The sequence below is a fragment of the Tamandua tetradactyla genome, chromosome 6 (assembly GCF_023851605.1).
Source record: "Tamandua tetradactyla isolate mTamTet1 chromosome 6, mTamTet1.pri, whole genome shotgun sequence".
Taxonomy (NCBI): Eukaryota; Metazoa; Chordata; class Mammalia; order Pilosa; family Myrmecophagidae; genus Tamandua; species Tamandua tetradactyla.
Genome location: NC_135332.1, coordinates 40190658 through 40214234, shown reverse-complemented (window position 1 = coordinate 40214234; position 23577 = coordinate 40190658). Strand labels below are relative to the sequence as shown.

Here is a 23577-nt window from a genome sequence, read left to right as displayed (position 1 = left end):
ATTCGTTTCTTGATTTCCCCCTCAGCTTGTTCATTACTAGTGTATAGAAATGCTACAGATTTTTGAATGTTGATCTTGTAACCTGCTACTTTGCTGTACTCATTTATTAGCTCTAGTAGTTTTGTTGTGGATTTTTCCGGGTTTTCGACGTATAGTATCATATCGTCTGCAAACAGTGATAGTTTTACTTCTTCCTTTCCAATTTTGATGCCTTGTATTTCTTTTTCTTGTCTAATTGCTCTGGCTAGAACCTCCAACACAATGTTGAATAATAGTGGTGATAGTGGACATCCTTGTCTTGTTCCTGATCTTAGGGGGAAAGTTTTCAATTTTTCCCCATTGAGAATGATATTAGCTGTGGGTTTTTCATATATTCCCTCTATCATTTTAAGGAAGTTCCCTTGTATTCCTATCTTTTGAAGTGTTTTCAACAGGAAAGGATGTTGAATCTTGTCGAATGCCTTCTCTGCATCAATTGAGATGATCATGTGATTTTTCTGCTTTGATTTGTTGATATGGTGTATTACATTAATTGATTTTCTTATGTTGAACCATCCTTGCATACCTGGGATGAATCCTACTTGGTCATGATGTATAATTCTTTTAATGTGCTGTTGGATACGATTTGCTAGAATTTTATTGAGGATTTTTGCATCTGTATTCATTAGAGAGATTGGTCTGTAGTTTAAAAATGCTACAGATTTTTGAATGTTGATCTTGTAACCTGCTACTTTGCTGTACTCATTTATTAGCTCTAGTATTTTTGTTGTGGATTTTTCCAGGTTTTCGAGGTATAGTATCATATCGTCTACAAACAGTGATAGTTTTACTTCTTCCTTTCCAATTTTGATGCCTTGTATTTCTTTTTCTTGTCTAATTGCTCTGGCTAGAACCTCCAACACAATGTTGAATAATAGTGGTGATAGTGGACATCCTTATCTTGTTCCTGATCTTAGGGGGAAAGTTTTCAATTTTTCCCCATTGAGGATGATATTAGCTGTGGGTTTTTCATATATTCCCTCTATCATTTTAAGGAAGTTCCCTTGTATTCCTATCCTTTGAAGTGTTTTCAACAGGAAAGGATGTTGAATCTTGTCAAATGCCTTCTCTGCATCAATTGAGATGATCATGTGATTTTTGTGGTTTGATTTGTTGATATGGTGTATTACATTAATTGATTTTCTTATGTTGAACCATCCTTGCATACCTGGGATGAATCCTACTTGGTCATGATGTATAATTCTTTTAATGTGTTGTTGGATACGATTTGCTAGAATTTTATTGAGGATTTTTGCATCTGTATTCATTAGAGAGATTGGTCTGTAGTTTTCTTTTTTTGTAATATCTTTGCCTGGGTTTGGTATGAGGGTGATGTTGGCTTCATAGAATGAATTAGGCAGTTTTCCCTGCACTTCGATTTTTTTGAAGAGTTTGAGGAGAATTGGTACTAATTCTTTCTGGAATGTTCGATAGAATTCAGATGTGAAGCCGTCTGGTCCTGGACTTTTCTTTTTAGGAAGCTTTTGAATGACTGATTCAATTTCTTTACTTGTGATTGGTTTGTTGAGGTCATCTATGTCTTCTTGAGACAAAGTTGGTTGTTCATGTCTTTCCAGGAACCCGTCCATTTCATCTAAATTGTTGTATTTATTAGCGTAAAGTTGTTCATAGTATCCTGTTATTACCTCCTTTATTTCTGTGAGGTCAGTAGTTATGTCTCCTCTTCCATTTCTGATCTTATTTATTTGCATCCTCTCTCTTCTTCTTTTTGTCAATCTTGATAGGGGCCCATCAATCTTATTGATTTTCTCATAGAACCAACTTCTGGTCTTATTGATTTTCTCTACTGTTTTCATATTTTCAATTTCATTTATTTCTGCTCTGATCTTTGTTATTTCTTTCCTTTTGCTTGCTTTGGGATTAGTTTGCTGTTCTTTCTCCAGTTCTTCCAATTGAACAGTTAATTCCTGCATTTTTGCCTTTTCTTCTTTTCTGATATAGGCATTTAGGGCAATAAATTTCCCTCTTAGCACTGCCTTTGCTGCATCCCATAAGTTTTGATATGTTGTGTTTTCATTTTCATTTGCCTTGAGGTATTTACTAATTTCTCTTGCAATTTCTTCTTTGACCCACTCGTTTAAGAGTGTGTTGTTGAGCCTCCAGGTATTTGTGAATTTTCTGGCATTCTGCCTATTATTGATTTCCAACTTCATTCCTTTATGATCCGAGAAAGTGTTGTGTATGATTTCAATCTTTTTAAATTTGTTAAGACTTGCTTTGTGACCCAGCATATGGTCTATCTTTGAGAATGATCCATGAGCACTTGAGAAAAAGGTGTATCCTGCTGTTGTGGGATGTAATGTCCTATAAATGTCTGTTAAGTCTAGCTCCTTTATAGTAATATTCAGATTCTCTATTTCTTTATTGATCCTCTGTCTAGATGTTCTGTCCATTGATGAGAGTGGGGAATTGAAGTCTCCAACTATTATGGTATTTGTGTCTATTTCCCTTTTCAGTGTTTGCAGTGTATTCCTCACGTATTTTGGGGCATTCTGGTTCGGTGCGTAAATATTTATGATTGTTATGTCTTCTTGTTTAATTGTTCCTTTTATTAGTATATAGTGTCCTTCTTTGTCTCTTTTAACTGTTTTACATTTGAAGTCTAACTTGTTGGATATTAGTATAGCCACTCCTGCTATTTTCTGGTTGTTATTTGCATGAAATATCTTTTCCCAACCTTTCACTTTCAACCTATGTTTATCTTTGGGTCTAAGATGTGTTTCCTGTAGACAGCATATAGAAGGATCCTGTTTTTTAACCCATTCTGCCAGTCTATGTCTTTTGATTGGGGAATTCAGTCCATTAACATTTAGAGTTATTACTGTTTGGATAATATTTTCCTCTACCATTTTGCCTTTTGTGTTATATATATCATATCAGACTTTCCTTCTTTCTACACTCTTCTCCATACCTCTCTCTTCTGTCTTTTCATATCTGACTCTATTGGTCCCTTTAGTATTTCTTGCAGAGCTGGTGTCTTGGTTACAAATTCTCTCAGTGACTTTTTGTCTGAAAATGTTTTAATTTCTCCCTCATGTTTGAAGGACAATTTTGCTGGATATAGGAGTCTTGGTTGGCAGTTTTTCTCTTTTAGTAATTTAAATATATCATCCCACTCTCTTCTAGCCTCCATGGTTTCTGCTGAGAAATCTACACATAGTCTTATTGGGTTTCCCTTGTATGTGATGGATTGTTTTTCTCTTGCTGCTTTCAAGATCCTCTCTTTCTCTTTGACCTCTGACATTCTAACTAGTAAGTGTCTTGGAGAACGCCTATTGGGGTCTAATCTCTTTGGGGTACGCTGCACTTCTTGGATCTGTAATTTTAGGTCTTTCATAAGAGTTGGGAAATTTTCAGTGATAATTTTCTCCTTTAGTTTTTCTACTCCTTTTCTCTTCTCTTCTCCTTCTTGCCACCCTCAACACGTATCTTCATGCGCTTCATATTGTCATGCAGTACTGTGTGTCCCTGCTCATATTTTTCCATTTTTTTCCCTATGCTCTCTTTTGCTTGTTGAATTTCAGATGTTCCGAAATCCAGCTCACTGATACTTTCTTTTTCATCTCTAAATGTAAACATTGTAAGTTTTCATCTATTCTACTGTCTTTCATTCCCATAAATTCTGTAAATTTATTTTAGGTATTTTAGGCTCCAGCCGGATTTTCCCAGACCATACTGGCCTCCTGTCAGGAGTAAAGAGTCTCCTGTGTCAGTTCTCCCTGAGGGTGAGACCCAGCAGGTTGAAAGACTTTCCTGTGAAGTCTCTGGACTCTGTTTTTCTTATCCTGCCCAGTCCTTTTAGCTTTTCTAGTATATATACAGGGTGTTCATATTGCCAGGTCATAGGGCAGCTCAAAACTTTGTTTTCTCAGGAATCACCCAACTATCTTCCTTATCAGCTGGATCATTTTACATCTATAGACAATTCATCTTCAATAAGGCCCCCAAATCCAATTAGCTGGGATAGAAGAGTCTCTTCAGCAAATGGGCATAGGAGAATTGGATATTAGTAGACAGAAGAGTGACAGAGGACCCCTATTTACACCCTATACAAAATTCATTCAAAGTGGATTTAATCCGTATTAAAGAGACCCGAATCTCAGACATGGCAAGTGCGAATTCTGACACTGAGTCACCATAGGACCTCCAAGAATGGCTGTTATTAAACAAAGAGAAAACAACAAATGTTGGAGAGTATGTGGAGAAATTTTAACACCTATCCACCGATAATTTTAAGTCGATTATGTATATGGGTGTTCCCCTGCAGGCTCATATATATTTTTTGAATGTTTTTTTATTTTAAATATGTATGTATTAAGAAAAAAGAAATAGCACTAGTTTGCTAATACACTCCAACAATCAGCTACAGATCAGATTTTGATATTGGTTGCAAAATCACAGTTTTGGGTTTTTCCTTCTAGCTGTTCCAGAACACTGCAGGCTAAAAGAATCATCAATATAGTGATTCAGCAGTCATACTCATTTGTTAAATCCTATGTTTTGTATTATAATTCCTTCTTCTTCTTTGATCCTTTGGCTGATGTCTTTTTTCTCCCAGTACTTGGGCCAGGGTAGTGGTAGAACTCACCTTTGGTAATACTGATCCCAGCTATTAATTTACTTTTACTCCCTTGTTTCTTTTTGCGATCAAACACTTCTCATTTGGTTTAAAAAATAAAAGTTCTGCTCATTTCGTCTGTATCGAATTCCGCTACTCTAACGTAACTTTTCCTAATTTCATGGAATGTATTTATGGGTCTTTAAATTTTGACATTTACAAAGAAAGTGGTCTAAGTTAGCAAATATATCTAACTTTCTGGAAACACGTAAAGCAGTTTCTGCCTGCCTTTTTTGTAATAATTCTTTTATCTCTGTCTGCCTCCACCTTCTTGAGACTGTATTCCTTTCCATGTGTTCCTTTTCAGAAGTCCTTTTCCATTTAACGTTCAGAACTCTTACTGACATTTAACATAATTTGCCTCCTTAATGTATTCCTTTTTAAGCCCCAGTTAAATTTGGGCGAGGAATTATTTTAGAATAGTTAGTTCTAATGAAATTAATGTTTACTCCTTCTTCCAAAAGGAGTGTAAAGGTGTGGTATATGGAGAAAAAATATACCTAATGGAAATAATGCATGATGGAACTATTTTAATCTTTCATCACTATTTTGTGATTACACAAAACTTTCAGCTTCTTTTTATTTTTTAACGTTTTAATTTTGAAATAATTTCAGACTTATAGAAAAGTTGCAAGTATGGTACAATGAATTCCTGGGTGAAGGATAATTCCTGTGTATCTTTGAACCCAAGTTCTCCAACTGTTAACATTTTTTTTTAATTAATTAAAAAAAAATTAACACAACATTTAGAAATCATTCCATTCTACATATACAGTCATTAATTCTTAATATCATCACATAGATGTATGATCATCATTTCTTAGTACATTTGCATCGATTTAGGAAAAGAACTAGCAAAACAACAGAAAAAGATATAAAATGTTAATATACAGAAAAAAATAAAAATAATAATAATAAATAAGAAACATATAAAAAAAGGAAAAAGAAAAAAAAAGACACAAACAAACAACAAAGAAAACCTATAGCTCAAATGCAGCTTCATTCAGTGTTTTAACAGAATTACATTACACTTAGGTATTATTGTGCTATCCATTTTTGAGTTTTTGTATCTAGTCCTGTTGCATAGTCTGTATCCCTTCAGCTCCAATTACCCATTATCATACCTTGTTTCTAACTCCTGCTGGACTCTGTTACCAATGACATATTCCAAGTTTATTCTCGAATGTCGGTTCACATCAGTGGGACCATACAGTATTTGTCCTTTAGTTTTTGGCTAGTCTCACTCAGCATAATGTTCTCTAGGTCCATCCATGTTATTACATGCTTCATAAATTTATTCTGTCTTAAAGCTGCATAATATTCCATTGTATGTATATACCACAGTTTGTTTAGCCACTCGTGTGTTGATGGATATTTTGGCTGTTTCCTTCTCTTTGCAATTGTAAATAATGCTGCTATAAACATTGGTGTGCAAATGTCCGTTTGTGTCTTTGCCCTTAAGTCCTTTGAGTATACCTAGCAATGGTATTGCTGAGTCGTATGGCAATTCTATATTCAGTTTTTTGAGGAACTGCCAAACTGCCTTCCACAATGGTTGCACCATTTGACATTCCCACCAACAATGGATAAGTGTGCCTCTTTCTCCACATCCTCTCCAGCACTTGTCATTTTCTGTTTTGTTGATAATGGCCATTCTGGTGGGTGTGAGATGATATCTCATTGTGGTTTTGATTTGCATTTCTCTAATGGCCAGGGACATTGAGCATCTCTTCATGTGCCTTTCGGCCATTTGTATTTCCTCTTCTGAGAGGTGTGTGTTCAAGTCTTTTTCCCATTTTGTAATTGGGTTGGTTGTCTTTTTGTTGTTGAGTTGAACAATCTCTTCATAAATTCTGGATACTAGACCTTTATCTGATATGTCGTTTCCAAATATTGTCTCCCATTGTGTAGGCTTTCTACTTTCTTGATGAAGTTCTTTGATGCACAAAAGTGTTTAATTTTGAGGAGTTCCCATTTATTTATTTCCTTCTTCAGTGCTCTTGCTTTAGGTTTAAGGTCCATAAAACTGCCTCCAATTGTAAGTTTCATAAGATATCTCTCTACGTTTTCCTCTAACTGTTTTATGGTCTTAGACCTAATGTTTAGATCTTTGATCCATTTTGAGTTAACTTTTGTATAGGGTGTGAGATACGGGTCATCTTTCATTCTTTTGCATATGGATATCCAGTTCTCTAGGCACCATTTATTGAAGAGACTGTTCTGTCCCAGGTGAGTTGGCTTGACTGCCTTATCAAAGATCAATTGTCCATAGATGAGAGGGTCTATATCTGAGCACTCTATTCGATTCCATTGGTCGATATATCTATCTTTATGCCAATACCATGCTGTTTTGACCACTGTGGCTTCACAATATGCCTTAAAGTCCGGCAGCGTGAGACCTCCAGCTTCGTTTTTTTTCCTCAAGATACTTTTAGCAATTTGGGGCACCCTGCCCTTCCAGATAAATTTGCTTATTGGTTTTTCTATTTCTGAAAAATAAGTTGTTGGAATTTTGATTTGTATTGCATTGAATCTGTAAATCAATTTAGGTAGGATTGACATCTTAACTACATTTAGTCTTCCAATCCATGAACACGGTATGCCCTTCCATCTATTTAGGTCCTCTGTGATTCTTTTAACAGTTTTTTGTAGTTTTCTTTGTATAGGTTTTTTGTCTCTTTAGTTAAATTTATTTCTAGGTATTTTATTCTTTTAGTTGCAATTGTAAATGGAATTCGTTTCTTGATTTCCCCGTCAGCTTGTTCATCGCTCGTGTATAGAAATGCTACAGATTTTTGAATGTTGATCTTGTAACCTGCTACTTTGCTGTACTCATTTATTAACTCTAGTATTTTTGTTGTGGGTTTTTCCAGGTTTTCGACGTAAAGTATCATATCGTCTGCAAACAGAGATTGTTTTACTTCTTCCTTTCCAATTTTGATGTCTTGTATTTCTTTTTCTTGTCTAATTGCTCTGGCTAGAACCTCCAACACGATGTTGAATAATAGTGGTGATAATGGACATCCTTGTCTTGTTCCTGATATTAGCGGGAAAGTTTTCAATTTTTCCCCATTGAGGACGATATTAGCTGTGGGTTTTTCATATATTCCCTCTTTCATTTTTGCATAGTTCCCTTGTATTCCTATCCTTTGAAGTTTTTTCAACAGAAAAGGATGTTGAATCTTGTCAAATGCCTTCTCTATATAATTGAGATGATCATGTGATTTTTCTACTTTGATTTGTTGCTATGGTGTATTAGATTAATTGATTTTCTTATGTTGAACCATCCTTGCATACCTGGGATGAATCCTACTTTGTCATGATGTATAAGTCTTTTAATGTGTTGTTGGATTCAATTTGCTAGAATTTTGTTGAGGATTTTTGCATCTATATTCATTAGAGAGATTGGTCTGTAGTTTTCTTTTTTTGTAATATCTTTGCCTGGTTTTGGTATGAGGGTGATGTTGGCTTCATAGAATGAATTAGGTAACTTTCCCTCCACTTCGATTTTTTTGAAGAGTTTGAGGAAAGTTGGTACTAATTCTGGAAGGTTTGGTAGAATTCACATGTGAAGCCGTCTGGTCCTGGACTTTTCTTTTTAGGAAGCTTTTGAATGACTGATTCAATTTCTTTACTTGTGATTGGTTTGTTGAGGTCATCCATTTGTTCTTGAGTCAAAGTTGGTTGTTCATGTCTTTCCAGGAACCCGTCCATTTCATCTAAATTGTTGTATTTATTAGCGTAAAGTTGTTCATAGTATCCTGTTATTACCTCCTTTATTTCTGTGAGGTCAGTGATTATGTCTCCTGTTCCATTTCTGATCTTATTTATTTGCATCCCCTCTCTTCTTCTTTTTGTCAATCTTGCTAAGGGCCCATCAATCTTATTGATTTTCTCATAGAACCAACTTCTGGTCTTATTGATTTTCTCTGTTGTTTTCATGTTTTCAATTTCATTTATTTCTGCTCTAATCTTTGTTATTTCTTTCCTTTTGCTTGCTTTGGGGTTAGTTTGCTGTTCTTTCTCCAGTTCTTCCAAGTGGACAGTTAATTCCTGCATTTTTGCCTTTTCTTCTTTTCTGATATAGGCATTTAGGGCAATAAATTTCCCTCTTAGCACTGCCTTTGCTGCGTCCCATAGGTTTTGATACGTTGTGTTTTCGTTTTCATTCGCCTCGAGATATTTACTAATTTCTCTTGCAATTTCTTCCTTGACCCACTCGTTGTTTAAGAGTGTGTTGTTGAGCCTCCACGTATTTGTGAATTTTCTGGCACTCCGCCTATTATTGATTTCCAACTTCATTCCTTTATGATCCGAGAAAGTGTTGTGTATGATTTCAATCTTTTTAAATTTGTTAAGACTTGCTTTGTGACCCAGCATATGGTCTATCTTTGAGAATGATCCATGAGCACTTGAGAAAAAGGTGTATCCTGCTGTTGTGGGATGTAATGTCCTATAAATGTCTGTTAAGTCTAGCTCATTTATTGTAATATTCAAATTCTCTATTTCTTTATTGATCCTCTGTCTAGATGTTTTGTCCATTGATGAGTGTGGTGAATTGAAGTCTCCAACTATTATGGTATATGTGTCTATTTCCCTTTTCAGTGATTGCAGTATATTCCTCACGTATTTTGGGGCATTCTGTTTCGGTGCATAAATATTTATGATTGTTATGTCTTCTTGCTTAATTGTTCCTTTTATTAGTAGATAGTGTCCTTGATTGTCTCTTTTAACTGTTTTACATTTGAAGTCTAATTTGTTGGATTTATAGTATAGCTACTCCTCCTCTTTTCTGGTTGTTATTTGCATGAAATGTCTTTTCACAACCTTTCGCTTTCAACCTATGTTGATCTTTGGGTCTAAGATGTGTTTCCTATAGACAGCATATAGAAGGATCCTATTTTTTAATTCATTCTATCAGTCTATGTCTTTTGATTGGGGAATTCATTCCATTAACATTTAGTGTTATTACTGTTTGGATAATATTTTCCTCTACCATTTTGCCTTTCGTATTATATATATCATATCTGATTTTCCTTCTTTCTACATTGTTCTCCATACCTCTCTCTTCTGTATTTTCATATCTGACTCTAGTGCTCCCTTTAGTATTTCTTGCAGAGCTGGTCTCTTGGTCACAAATTCTCTCAGTGACTTTTTGTCTGAAAATGTTTTAATTTCTCCCTCATTTTTGAATTACAATTTTGCTGGGTATAGGATTCTTCTTTGGCAGTTTTTCTCTTTTAGTAATTTAAATATATCATCCCACTGTCTTCTAGCCTCCATGGTTTCTGCTGAGAAATTTACACATAGTCTTATTGGGTTTCCCTTGTATGTGATGGATTGTTTTTCTCTTGCTGCTTTCAAGATCCTCTCTTTCTCTTTGACCTCTGACATTCTAACTAGTAAGTGTCTTGGAAAACGCCTATTTGGGTCTATTCTCTTTGAGGTCTGCTGCACTTCTTGGATCTGTAATTTTAGGTCTTTCATAAGAGTTGGGAAATTTTCAGTGATAATTTTTTCCATTAGTTTTTCTCCTCCTTTTCCCTTCTCTTCTCCTTCTGGGACAACAACAACATGTATATTTGTGCGCTTCATATTGTCCTTGAGTTCCCTGGTACCCTGTTCAAATTTTTCCATTCTTTTCCCTATAGTTTCTGTTTCTTTTTGGAATTCAGATGTTCCATCCTCCAGTTCACTAGCTTCTGTCTCTTTAAATCTACCATTGTAGGTATCCATTGTTTTTTCCATGTTTTCTACTTTGTCCTTCACTCCCATAAGTTCTGTGATTTGTTTTTTCAGATTTTCTACTTCTTCTTTTTGTTCATCCCATGTCTTCTTCATGTCCTCCCTCAATTTATTGATTTGATTTTTGAAGAGGTTTTCCATTTCTGTTCGTATGTTCAGCATTTTTTGTCTCAGCTCCTGTATCTCATTTGAAGTATTGGTTTGTTCCTTTGACTTGACCATATCCTCAGTTTTCCGAGCGTGATCTGTTATTATGGCGTGTGGGCATTTAATCAGATTTCCCTGGGTGTGGGACCCAGCAGGTTGAAAGATTTTTCTGTGAAATCTCTGGGCTCTGTTTTTCTTATCCTGCCCAGTAGGTGGCGCTCGTATGTCTTTGGTTCCCATCAGTAAAAGATGCTGTGGGTTCTTTAACTTTGGAAAACTCTCAGTGTGGGGGAGGGTCACCAGCCCATGCGGCTTGGGGGAGTGCTGATCCGAATCTCCCAGCCGGCCTGGGAATCCACGCATGCGGAGGGTCGCCGGCTTCCGCGGCTTGGGGGAGTGCCCATCCATCTTTCAACTTCTTTAATTAAAAAATGTTAATATCTAGAAAGTTAAAGTTTTTGTTCAAAGTTTGATGCATAGCTATCTCCTCTTAATCATTTCTTAGATTAATACACTTCTTATATTTTGTCTGAAATTGTATTTAAGGTTGGTTCTGAAGTCTTCTTTCAATTTTACTTCAATATTAGATTCACCTTCTTAATACTCTAGGAAAATCTTTAGGGTAAATATAATTAAGAATTTTTTTGTAACAAAAATGAATTTCTTGTTGTTACACATGTGCAGTGAAAGTTAATTTCATTCTTATACTTGTAATAAGCTTGATTGTTTGTTCTTTCCTATTTTTATACAGGTCAGAAGACATCTCTAACACAAGAAACAGAGCTATTGGAATCCTTACTTCAAGAGGTGGAGCATCAGGTGATAAAATATTAAATGCAAAATGAAATGAAGTCTTTATCTGACTTTTATCATCTAAAAGTTTGTTTTGATAGGTTATTTCTATGAGGTTTTATGGGATTTTTACAGAAAAGAAATCTGCTGATTCTTAAGTTTCTCTTAATGAGATAAACTATTTTGTAAGAATAGAATTATTTTACTGAGAATTAGCCACAGCAATTTGTAAATCTGTAAAATATTGAAATCTTACGTTGCAGTTTAAAAAGTTTTGATATAGGGCAGGCCATGGTGGCTCAGTAGACAGAGTTCTCAGCTGCCATACCAGAAAGCTAGGTTTGATTCCCAGTGCCTACCCATGCAAAAAGAAAAAAAGAGAAATGAAAATGTTTTGATATAGAATGTTACTGTGACTTTAGTTCTTAGGGTAAATTCAGCATTTTAAGTTGTTAAAAAATTTTTTCTTAAGTATCATATAAGTAACATGCTTGGTTTTCGATGTTTGAAATACAATAATGAACAAAATGGAAAATATTTTGCCCTCATAGAAGTTATAGTCTGAATTGCAGGCGTAGGGGAGACAGAACAAAGCACATAGCAAATGAGTAAATTAAATGTATCATGTCACATAGTTATTTGATCTATTTGTTTAATTTGAATTTGCTTTTTGGAATTGTTGAATTTCTTTGTATGCCTGATGCACAGCTGTCTCCTCTTAATCATCGTATTGTTAATCTTTATCCTGCAGATTGCTTTCACTTCTTTCTTGCATTGAATCCTATATTTTCTGATTCGCATGAGTTTCATTCTCTTGGTTTTTTACTTGTTTTGGTGTAGCACCTCCAAGTAGCTTTCCAGGAAGAGTAATCAGAATACATTTTTTGAGACTGTGTGTCTGAAAATGCTTAATTCTGCCTTTACTCAAAGAGACAGTTTGGCAATTAAGGTTCAGTACATCAGTATTCACTTAAATATGGTTGTGTTTTCTTCACTACTGCAATTTTCAGTAGTGCATGGTGTTACCCTAGTTTATACATTTTACTCCTCCTGAGAATGAACTAGCAGCTTTTTGCTGGAGTGATGGGACAGTTTAGGATCAGCTCCAGTGGTGCAGAGGGAAGCAATTTGGGGTTCTATGTGGTTCTTAAAAAAATTCAGCTTTAATGACAAAATAAACTAAAGTTTATAATATGATAAGTTTTGACAAATGTATACGTTTGTAGCATTTGTTACAAATGTTACATTACCACAGTCACGATAGTAAGCATACCTATTTTCTCTTAAGATTTTCTTGTGCTGCTCATAGCCCTTTTATCCCTTCCTACACTTCCCTTTCCAGGCAACCACTCATCTGATTTTCTAGAGTTTAATATGAATGGAATCATACCTCATTGTAGTTTTTTTTTTTAATTTTTTACTATTTTACACAATTATTTTGAGATTCATCCATTGTGTATATCAATAAAGAGCTAATTTCTTTTAATTGCAATGTACTATTCTATTTTTTGTATATACCACAATTTGTTTATCCATTCATCTGTTAAAGATCATTTTGGTTGTTTCTAGTTTTAAGCTATTTAATAAATAAAGTTGTGAATAATTGTGTGCAGATGTTTGTATGGAAGTGTATTTTGTTTTCTGCTGGGTACCTAAGAGAAAGCCACTCAGATGTCTGGGTCAGATGGTAAATATATGATTACCTTTTTCTGTAACTTCCAACTGTTTTCTAATTTGATTGTACTTACCAGTGATATTCCCACCAGTAGTGTATGAGAGTTCCAATTTCTTCACATCCTTGCCAGCACATAGTATATTTAGTCATTCTCATAGGTGTGTAGTAGTATCTCATTGTGGTTTTAATATCCATTTCCTTGATGACCAGTGATGTTCCACATATTTTTTAGAATTGTTTGGAAGCCATAAAATCTTTGGTGAAGTGTTTCTTCAAATCTTTTTGTCAAATCTTTTTAATTTATTATTTTAATTGAGTTTTGAGATATCTTGATAAATCATTCTAAATATAGGTCTTTTATCTCATATATGCTTTGCAACGATTTTCTAAAATTCTGTGGCTTGTGTTTCCATTCTCATAAGAATGCCTTTGTAAGATCAGAAAATTTCTTATTTTGATGCATTCAAAATTAAAAGTCAATTTAGTCTTTCAGAGATTATGAAATCTGTGTCTAAATCAAGGTCACAAAGATTTTCTCTTGTTTTCTTCCCTGAAGTTTTGTAATTTTATGTTTTATATTTAGAACTATGATCTACTTTCACTTATTTTTGTATGTGAAATGTGGATCCAAGTTTGTTTACATATAGATATCCAGTTGTTTCAGCGTGATTTGTTGGAAATACTCGCCTTCATATACTGAATTGTTTTTGTTGTTTTTTTTTTTTTACACCTTTAAAAAAAAATCAAATGTCTGTCTATGCTTGGGTCTGTTTCTGTATCTTTTATTAATTTGTTTCATCAATTTGTCTGTTTTTGTGCCAATACTGTAAGGGTTTTTTTTGCCTTTTTTTTAAAAATTTTTTATTTATTAAAAAAAATTACAAGAAAGAAACACAAACATTCCCAACACAATACTCATTCCTCTCTACACATACACTCAGCAATTCACAATATCATCATATAGTTGCATATTCATCATGATCATTTCCCAGAACATTTGCATCAATTCAGAAAAAGAAACAAAAAGAGAACAGAAAAATAAAATGAAAAAGAAAGAAAAAAATTTTACATACCATACTCCTTACCCCTCCCTTTCATTGATCACTAGCATTTCAAACTGAATTTATTTCAACATTTGCCAAAAGCCTCACATACAGTGTTGCATAGAAGTTTTTTTACCATTTGTGGGTTTACTGTAGATGCCCTTTATCAGGTTGAAAAATTCCTTTCTATTACTGATTATGTATGTAGAACGAAATGATCATGTTTTAAGAGTCTTGGTGTCATATTTTTAAAAAAATTAAAAAGTTAATTTAAGAAAGTGTCAGAGAAATAGTTTATATACCTGCTTAAAACAAAGAAAGGGTATGGGGGGACGAGGAGGGTTAGGCAAGGAGGACGAGAATTATATGAGTTATTTGAGGCAGGATGTCTTTGGATGACACAAATCTGTAAAAGGAAGAATGTTAGTGAAGGAATGGTCTTATCTAATGAAAAGCAGCAGACTTACTAGTCAGCATGACTTGTTTATCACAGTTCCTCCTTTCCCATGGAGGCAGGGATCTTATTTAGCACTGCAAGGGACTGTTGGTACGGTAGCCTGCCTCAGGTGCTTTTTGTTTCTTCTTTATAGTTTCTTGAGGAAAAATAGATCTATACGCAAATTAAGATGATTAGTAAAGCTGTTTACCATTCTAACTTCACACAAGCTTTGAAGTTGAAGGAGAGAGCCAAGAAACAAGGAATGAGGGCAGCATCTAGATGCCAGAAAAGAGAAGGAAAGGGGTTCTTCTCTCAAGCCTCCAGAAAGAAATACAGCTGGGCCAACACCTTGATTTTAGCCCATTGAGACCTACATTAGATTTCTCTGTTCCAGAACTGTAAGATAATAAATTTCTTTTATTTTAAGCCACTAAACTTGTGGTAATTTGATATAGCAGCAATAAAAAGTAACACACTGACTTATAGAGAGAACATTGTTTCAAGCAGGAGAGCCCTTTTATCCCAACATCAGGATAAATTAAGGTGATTAGTAAATGTTACTTTACCATGGCAATAAAGAAAAGGAAAAAAAATACCATCCATAAGGGTGAATTAAACAATCACCGATAAGAAGAGAGTTAAAAGATCAGTAACTGAGGGGTGAGGGGTATGGTATGTATGAATTTTTTTCTGTCTTTTTCTTTTTCTGAATTGATGCAAATATTCTAAGAAATGAACACGATGATGAATATGCAACTATGTGATGATATTGTGAATTACTGATTATATATGTAGAATGGAATAATCATATGTTAAGACTTTGTGTTATATTTTTAAGAAAAATTTAAAAATTAATTAAGAAAAGACCAGGAACTAAAAAAAATTCCTTTCTATACCTATTTGATGAGAATTTTTATTACAAATGAATGTTGGATATTGTCAAATGCTTTTTCGTTGTTTATTGAAATGTTCATGTTTGCATGTTTTTTAGTTCATTAATGTTATATTTAAAACAATGTTAAACTGACCTTGCACTACTGAGATAATCCCTATTTTAGTTGACCTATAATCCTTTCCATATATTGTTGGATGTGATTAGCAAAAAGTTTTTGCATCTCTGTGCATGAGGGATACTGGATGCTTTTTCTTTTCTCAAAATATCTTTGTCTTGCTTTGAACGTATATCCTTTTTAATTTTTTGGAAGCAGTTGTGTAGGATTAGTATTGCTTCTTTCTTCAACATTTGGTAAAATTTACCAGCGAAGGCCTTTGTGTTTTTCTCTGTACTGCAATTTTCATCTACTAATAAATCAGTATCTTTCGTAGATATAGAGCAATTCATGTTAACTAGTTCTTCTTGAGTGAGCATTGTTAGTTTGAATCTTTCAAGGAATTGGTCCATTTCATTTGAATTGTTGAATTTATTGACATAAAATAATTCATAATATTCCTTTATTATTCTTTTAATATTTGTTGATCTTCTCAAATAATAAATTTTCTTGTTTTTCCCTATTGTTTTTCTGTTTTCTATTTTATTAATTTCTGTTTTGGTTCTTAATTTCTTGCCTTTTGTTTGCTTTTAGTTTAATTTGCTCTTTTTCTAATTACTCAAGATATAGGCTAAGGCGGTTGATGTGAGACCTCTCTTTTTGGTGCTATAAATAATCCCCCTGTGCTGGTTCGAAGCTATTATGTACCCTAGAGAAGCCATATTTTAATCCTAAGCAAATCTTGTGGGGCCAAATCTATTGTTTAGGGTGGAACCTTTGATGCTTCTGAGGATAGCTAGGAAGTTATTTGAAGAAATTCTTTTTATATTTGTACCTATTGCATCGAAGATTGTAATTAATTAAAACAAAGAGCAAACTGACCATCTTAAAAATAAAAATTGCATTTATTTCTTGGCTGCAAGCATCAACTTTACTATGTAAATTGTATCTTGTCCTCTAGCACCATAAACAGTTGCCATGGTATTTGTAAAATAATAGTCTAACAGACCCTTAAGCACAGCTATTTATATTTCTTTATAGCTTCTTTTGATCTTTGAAATAAGTATGCAGTTTTTACTGTTGTTATATATTTTTTCTTTTTACTGTTACTATCTTTTTTAAATTTTTTATTAATTAAAAAAAATTACAAGAAACACAAACATTCCCAACACATACACTCAGCAATTCACAGTATCCTCACATAGTTGCATATTCATCATCATGATCATTTCCCAGAACATTAGCATCAATTCAGAAAAAGAAATAAAAAGACAACAGAAAAATTAAACAAACAGAAAAAAAAAATTTTACAGGCTATACCCCTTACTATACCCCTTTCATTGATCACTAACATTTCAAACTAAATCTATTTTAACATTTGTTCCCCCTATTATTTATTTTTATTCCATGTGTTCCTCTCATCTGTTGACAAGGTAGATAAAAGGAGCATCAGACACAAGGTTTTCACAATCACACGGTCACATTGTGAAAGCTTTATCATTATACAATCATCATCAAGAAATATGGCTTCTGGAACACAGCTCTACATTTTCAGGCAGTTCCCTCCAGCCTCTCCATTACATCTTGGATAACAAGATGATATCTACTTAATGCATAAGAATAACCTCCAGGATAACCTCTCGACTCTGTTTGGAATCTCTCAGCCACTGTTACTATCTTTTGACCTAGGATTTTTATCTCAGAAAACAGTGCATTACAAAGAAGTCTCTTGAAAATCATTTTTCATATCTTTCTGGAGAACGAACGTATGAACTCCTACTGTTATATTTTCAAGGACTATATGTAAACATAAAATGTGCCTGAGACTTTTTTTTTTGTAGGAAATAGTACTTTATTTCTAAAAACATTTTGTGTATGCTTTCATAGAAAATCCTCATTTAACTATTTGGGAAGCATAAATCATTAAGTGGATCATGTCTGTATGTTGTCTAATGACTGAAAAGCACAGTCTGTTGATAAGGTAGATAAAAGGAGCATCCGACAAAGGGTTTTCACAATCACACAGTCACATGGCGAAAGCTGTCTCATTATACAATCATGTTCAAGAAACAGCTACTGGAACACAGCTCTACAGTTTCAGGCACTTCCCTTTAGCCACTCTAATACACCATAAACTAAAAAGAGTATATCCTATATAATGTTTTAAGAATAACCTCCTGGATAACCTCTCGGCTCTATTTGAAATCTCTTAGCCAGTGACACTTTATTTAGTCACATTTCTCTTTTCCCCCTTTCGGTTGAGAAGGTTTTCTCAATCCCTTCCTGCTAAGTTTGAGCTCATTCTAGGATTTCTGCCCCACGTTGCCAGGGAGGTTTACACCCCTGGGAGTCAAGTCCCATGGACAGAGGGGGAGGGCAGTGAGTTTGCCTGCTGTGTTGGCTGAGAGAGAGAGAGGCCACACCTGGGCAACAAAAGGGGTTCTCTGGGGGTGACTCTTAGGCCTAGTTTTAATTTTTTATTATTAATTTTTAAATTTTAAAAAAAATTACCAGAACACACCAAACAAACACAAACATTCTTAACTTTTGATTGTTCTGTTCTACATATATAATCAGTAATTCACAATATCATCACATAGTTGCATATTCATCATCATGATCATTTCTTGGAACATTTGTATCTATTCAGAAAAAGAAATAAAAAGAAAACAGAAAAAGATTCATGCATACCATACCCCTTACCCCTTCCCTTTCATTGATCACTAGCATTTCAATTTAAATTTATTTTAACATTAGTTACCTCTATTATCCATCTTTATTCCATATGCTTTACTTGTCTGTTGATAAAGTAGATAAAAGGAGTATCAGACACAAGGTTTTCATAATCACAGTTACATTGTGAAAGCTATATCATTATACAATCATCTTTAAGAAACATGGCTACTGGAACACAGCTCTACATTTCATGCAGTTCCTTCCACCCTCTCTATTACATCTTGACTGACAAGGTTTATCTATTTAATGTGTAAGAATAACCCCAGGATAACCTCTCAACTCTGTTTGGGATCTCTCAGCCATTGACATTTTATTTCATCTCATTTCACTTGTCCCCCTTTTGTTTCAGAAGGTTTTCTCAATCCCTTGATGCTGAGTCTCAACTCATTCTAGGATTTCTGTTCCACGTTGCCAGGATGGTCCACACCCTTGGGAGTCATGTCCCATGTAGACAGTGTGAGGGCAGTGAGTTTGCTTGTTGTGTTGGCTGGAGAGAGAGGTTAGGTCTAGTTTTAAGTAGGCTTAGCCTATCGTTTGTGGGGATGAGTTTCATAGGAACAAACTCTTAGATTGAGGATTCAGCCTATTGATTTGATTGTCCCTACTGCTTGCAAGAATATCAGGAATTCTCCAAATGGAGAAGTTGAATTTTCCCCCTTTTTTGACATTCTCTCAAGGGGACTTCGCAAGTACTTCTTTATTCGCTGTTCAAATCATGCTAGAATTTATCAGGGCATCAACACTAACCTGGACAAACCTGCAAAATTTCATGCCCTGTTCAAGGTTCCATGTACTTATGGTGTTCAATTAAACTGTCCATATAGTTAAATTAGGAAATGCACTAGTCAAAATATAAATTTTGTTCCAAATAAGCACTTCTTGCTGTAGTCTCATGCAGAAGTTGAAGTTTTAAAATACGAATGACAATCTATTTCCAACACCCAATGCAATATTGACATTCCTTCCTTCTTCCTTATGCAAAAATATTTTTTAATTTGTACGTTTAGTTACTATCATTGTACACTCTAGGCATGCCCTAGATTACATTGTCTCAGTCTTTATCATCTATCTTTCCTTCTGGTTTCATATGTGCCCCCAGCTCTCCTCCCTCTATCATTCTCAGATTCAGCTTCATTCAGTGTACTTACGTTATTGTGCTACAATCAGGTAGTATTGAACTATCTATTTCTGAATTTTTACAATCAGTCTTAGTCACAGTCTGTATTCCTTCAGCTCCTGATACCCAATCTCTATTCTTTTTCGATCTCCTGATAACCTCTGTTCTTAACAGAAATTTCTCCAGGTTCACTCATTAATATTAGTTCGTATCAGTGAGACCGTGTGGTATTTGTCCTTTTGTTTCTGGCTAATCTCACTCAGGATAATGTCCTCAAGTTTCATCCACATTGTTACATGTTTCATGATTTTATTCTGTCTTACAGCTGCATAATATTCCACCATACGTATATACCACGGTTTGTTTGTCCACTCTTCTGTTGATGAACATTTGGGCTGTTTCCATCTCTTGGCAATTGTAAATAATGCTGCTATAAACATTGGTGTGCAAATGTCCGTTTGTGTCCTTGCCTTCATGTCCTCTGAATAGACAACTGGCAGTGGTATTGCTTGATCATGTGGCAGTTCTGTACTTAGCTTCCTGAGGAACCACCACACTGCCCTCCACAGCAGTTATACCATTTTACGTTCTCACCAGCAGTGGATAAATGTGCCTCTTTTTCCACATCCATTCCAGCACTCATTGTTTTCTGTTTTTTTTTTTTTTTATAATGGCCATTTTGACTGGTATGAGATATCTCGTTGTGGTTTTGATTTTGCATTTCCCTGATAGCCAGGGAAGTGGAGCATCTTTTCATGTGACTTTTAGCCATTTGAATTTCCTCTTCTGAGAAGTGTCTGTTCATGTCTTTTGCCCATTTTTTAATTGGGTTGTTTGTGTTTTAGTTGTTGAATTGAACTATCTTTTTATATATTCTGGATACTAGATCCTTATCTGATATGTCATTTCTAAGTGTTGTCTTCCATTGTGTGTAGGCTTCCTTTTTACTTTCTTGACAAAGTTCTTTGATGCACAAAAGTGTTTAATTTTGAGGAGTTCTCATGTATCTATTTTCTTCACTGCTTGTGCTTTGGGTGTGAGATCTAGGAAACCATCTCCAATTATAAGTTTTATGACATAGTTCCCTACATTTTCTTATAAACGTTTATGAACTTATGTCTTATGTTTAGGTCTTTGATCCATTTTGAGTTAATTTTTGTATAAGGTTTGAGATATAGATCCTTTTTCATTCTTTTGCATGTGGATATGCAGTTCTCCAAGCACCATTTATTGAAGAGACTGTTCTGACCTAGGTGAGTTGGCTTGACTCCCTTATCAAAGATCAATTGTCCATAGATGAGAGGGTCTATCTCTGAACACTCTATTCGATTCCATTGGTCAGTATATCTATCTTTATGCTGGTACCATGTTGTATTGACCACTGTAGTTTTGTCACGTGCCTTAAATTCAGGTAGTGTGAGACCTCTGACTTCATTTTTCATTCTCTAGATATTTTTAGTTATTTCGGGCGTCTTGCCTTTGCAGATAAATTTGGTTATTGGTTTTCTGTTTCTGCAAACTAAGTTTTTGGGATTTTAATTGGTGTTGCATTGATTCTATAAAACAATTTAGGTAGAATTGGCATCTTAACTATATTTAGTCTTCCATTCCATGAACGTGGTGTGCCCTTCCATTTATGTAGGTCTTGTAGGATTTCTTTTAGCAATTTCTTGTTGTTTTCTTTGTATAGGTCTTTTGTTTCCTTCGTTAAATTTATTCCTAAATATTTTATTCTTTTGGTTGCAATTGTAAATGGAATTTTTTTCTTGATTTCCCCCTCAGATTGCTCATTACTATTATATAGAAACACTACCGATTTTTGAGTATCTTGTAACCTGCCACTTTGCTGTAGTTATTCATTAGCTCTAGTAGTTTTGCTTTGGATTTTTCAGGGTTTTTGATATATAGTATCATATCTTCAAACAAATGAGAATTTTACTTCTTCCTTTCCAATTTTGATGCCTTGTATTTTTTTTTCCTGTTTAATTGCTCTGGCTAGAACTTCCAACACAGTGTTCAATAAGAGTGGTGTGTGGACATCCTTCTCTTGTTCCTAATCTTATGGGGGAAGCTTTCAGTCTTTCCCTATTAAGGATGATGTTAGCTGTGGGTTTTTCATGTATTCCCTTTATCATGTTGAGGAAATTCCCTTGTATTCCTATCCTTTAAAGTGTTTTCAACAGGAAAGGATATTGAATTTTGTCAAATGCCTTTCTGCATCATTTTAAATGATTATGTGGTTTTTCTGCTTTGATTTGTTATATGGTGTATTACATTAATTGACTTTCTTATGTTGAACCACCCTTGCATACCTGAAATAAATCCCACTTTGCCATGGTGTATAATTCCTTTAATGTGCTGCTGGATTCGATTGGCAAGAATTTTTTTGATGATTTTTGCATCTGTGTTCATTGAGAGATTGGTTTGTAATTTTCTTTTCTTGTAGTATCTTTGTCTGGCTTTGGTATGAGGATTATATTGGCTTCACAGAATGAGTTAAATTTTTTGAAGAGTGTGAGCAGGATTGGTACTAATTCTTTATTGACCGCTTGGTGAAATTCACATGTGAAGCCATCTGGTGCTGGACTTTTCTTTTTGAAGAGATTCTTAATGGCTGATTCAATTTCTTTACTTGCAGTTAGTTTCTTGACATTGTCTGTTTCTTGTCAATCAGTGTTGGTTGTTCATGTCTTTCTAGGAAGTTGTCCATTTCATCTACTTTGTCTAGTTTATTAGTGTAGAGTTGTGAATACTATCCTCTCATTACCTACTTTATTTCTGCAGGGTCAGTGGTTGTGTTTCCTCTTCCAGTTCTGATTTTATTTATTTGCATCTTTTCTCTTTTTCTTTTGGTCACCCTGCTAAGGGTCTGTCAATTTTATTGGTTTTCTCAAAGAACCAACTTCTGGTTTTATTGATTTTCTTGATTGATTTCAAGTTCTTAATTTCATTTATTTCTGCTTTAATCTTTGTTATTTTCTGTTCTTTTGCTTGCTTTGAGGTTAGTTTACTGTTCTTTATCTAGTTCTTCCAAGTGAACAGTTAATTCCTTGATTTTTGGTCTTTCTTCTTTTTTGATATAGGCATTTAAATCAATAAATTTCCCTGTTAGCACTGCCTTTGCTGCATCCCATAAATTTTGATATATTATATTTTTATTTTCATTTGCCTCAAGATATTTACTGATTTCTCTTGTAATTTCTTCCTTGACCTACTGTTTGATTGAGTGTGTAGTTTAGCCTCCATGTAGTTGTGGATTTTCTGACCCTCTACTTGTAATTGTTTTCCTACTTCATTCATTTATGATCTGAGAGAGTATTTCATTCTTTTTAAATTTGAGACTTGCTTTATGACCCAGCATATGGTCTGTCTTTGACAATGATCCATGAGCACCTGAGAAAAAAGTATAATGTTTTATAAATGTCTGTTAATTCTTGTTCGTATATTATTGTATTATTCAAATTCTTTATTGATCCTCTGTCTAGATGTTCTGTCCCTTGATGAGAGTGGAGAATTGAAGTCTCCAAATATTATGGTGGATGTCATCTATTTCTACTTTCAGTGTTTACCTAAGGTATATTGGAACACTTGGGTTCGGTGCATAAATATTTATGATTGTTATGTTTCTTGTTGAATTGTTCTTTTCATTAATACATACTGTCCTCCTTTGTTTCTTTGAATTGTTTACATTTGAAGTCTAATTTGTTGTATATTAGTATAGCTACTCCTACTCTTTTCTGATTGTTTTTTTCATGAAATATCTTCTTGCGTTTGTCCTTACCTCTAAAATGTGTCTCCTGTAGACAGCATATAGATGGGTCCTATTTTTTTTTAATCCATTCTGCCAGTCTATATCTTTTGATGGAGTTGTTTAATCCATTAACATTTAGTGTTATTGCTGAAAGGGTAGTATTTTCTTTTATATGTCAGAACTAATTTTTTTCCCTTTTTGCCTTTACTGAAGGACAGCTTTACTGAATAGATAGAGAATTCTTAGCTAGCAGTTTTTTTCTTTCAGTCTCTTAAATATATCACTATCTTCTCACCTGTATGTTGTCTGATAAGAAATCAGCATTTGGACTTATTTGGCTTATCTTGTCCATGACAAATTGCTTTTCTCTTGCTGTTTTCAGAATTTTTTCCATCTTTGACTTTTAATAGTCTGATTAGTATGTGTCTTTTTTTTTTTTTTAGTATGTGTCTTAGAATGGTTTTA

At 34.3% G+C, this 23577-nt stretch overlaps 1 protein-coding gene across 12 annotated transcripts in view; it reads left to right on the top strand.

Moving 5' to 3' along the window:
- TRIM37 (tripartite motif containing 37) overlaps positions 1-23577 on the top strand; it is a 371934-nt gene that overhangs the window by 129311 nt on the left and 219046 nt on the right. For all 12 annotated transcript variants that reach the window (XM_077164953.1, XM_077164956.1, XM_077164952.1 and 9 more), the window contains one exon: positions 11322-11389. In XM_077164953.1, coding sequence (XP_077021068.1) covers positions 11322-11389 — 68 coding nt within the window. The remainder of the gene's footprint in view (positions 1-11321; positions 11390-23577) is intronic.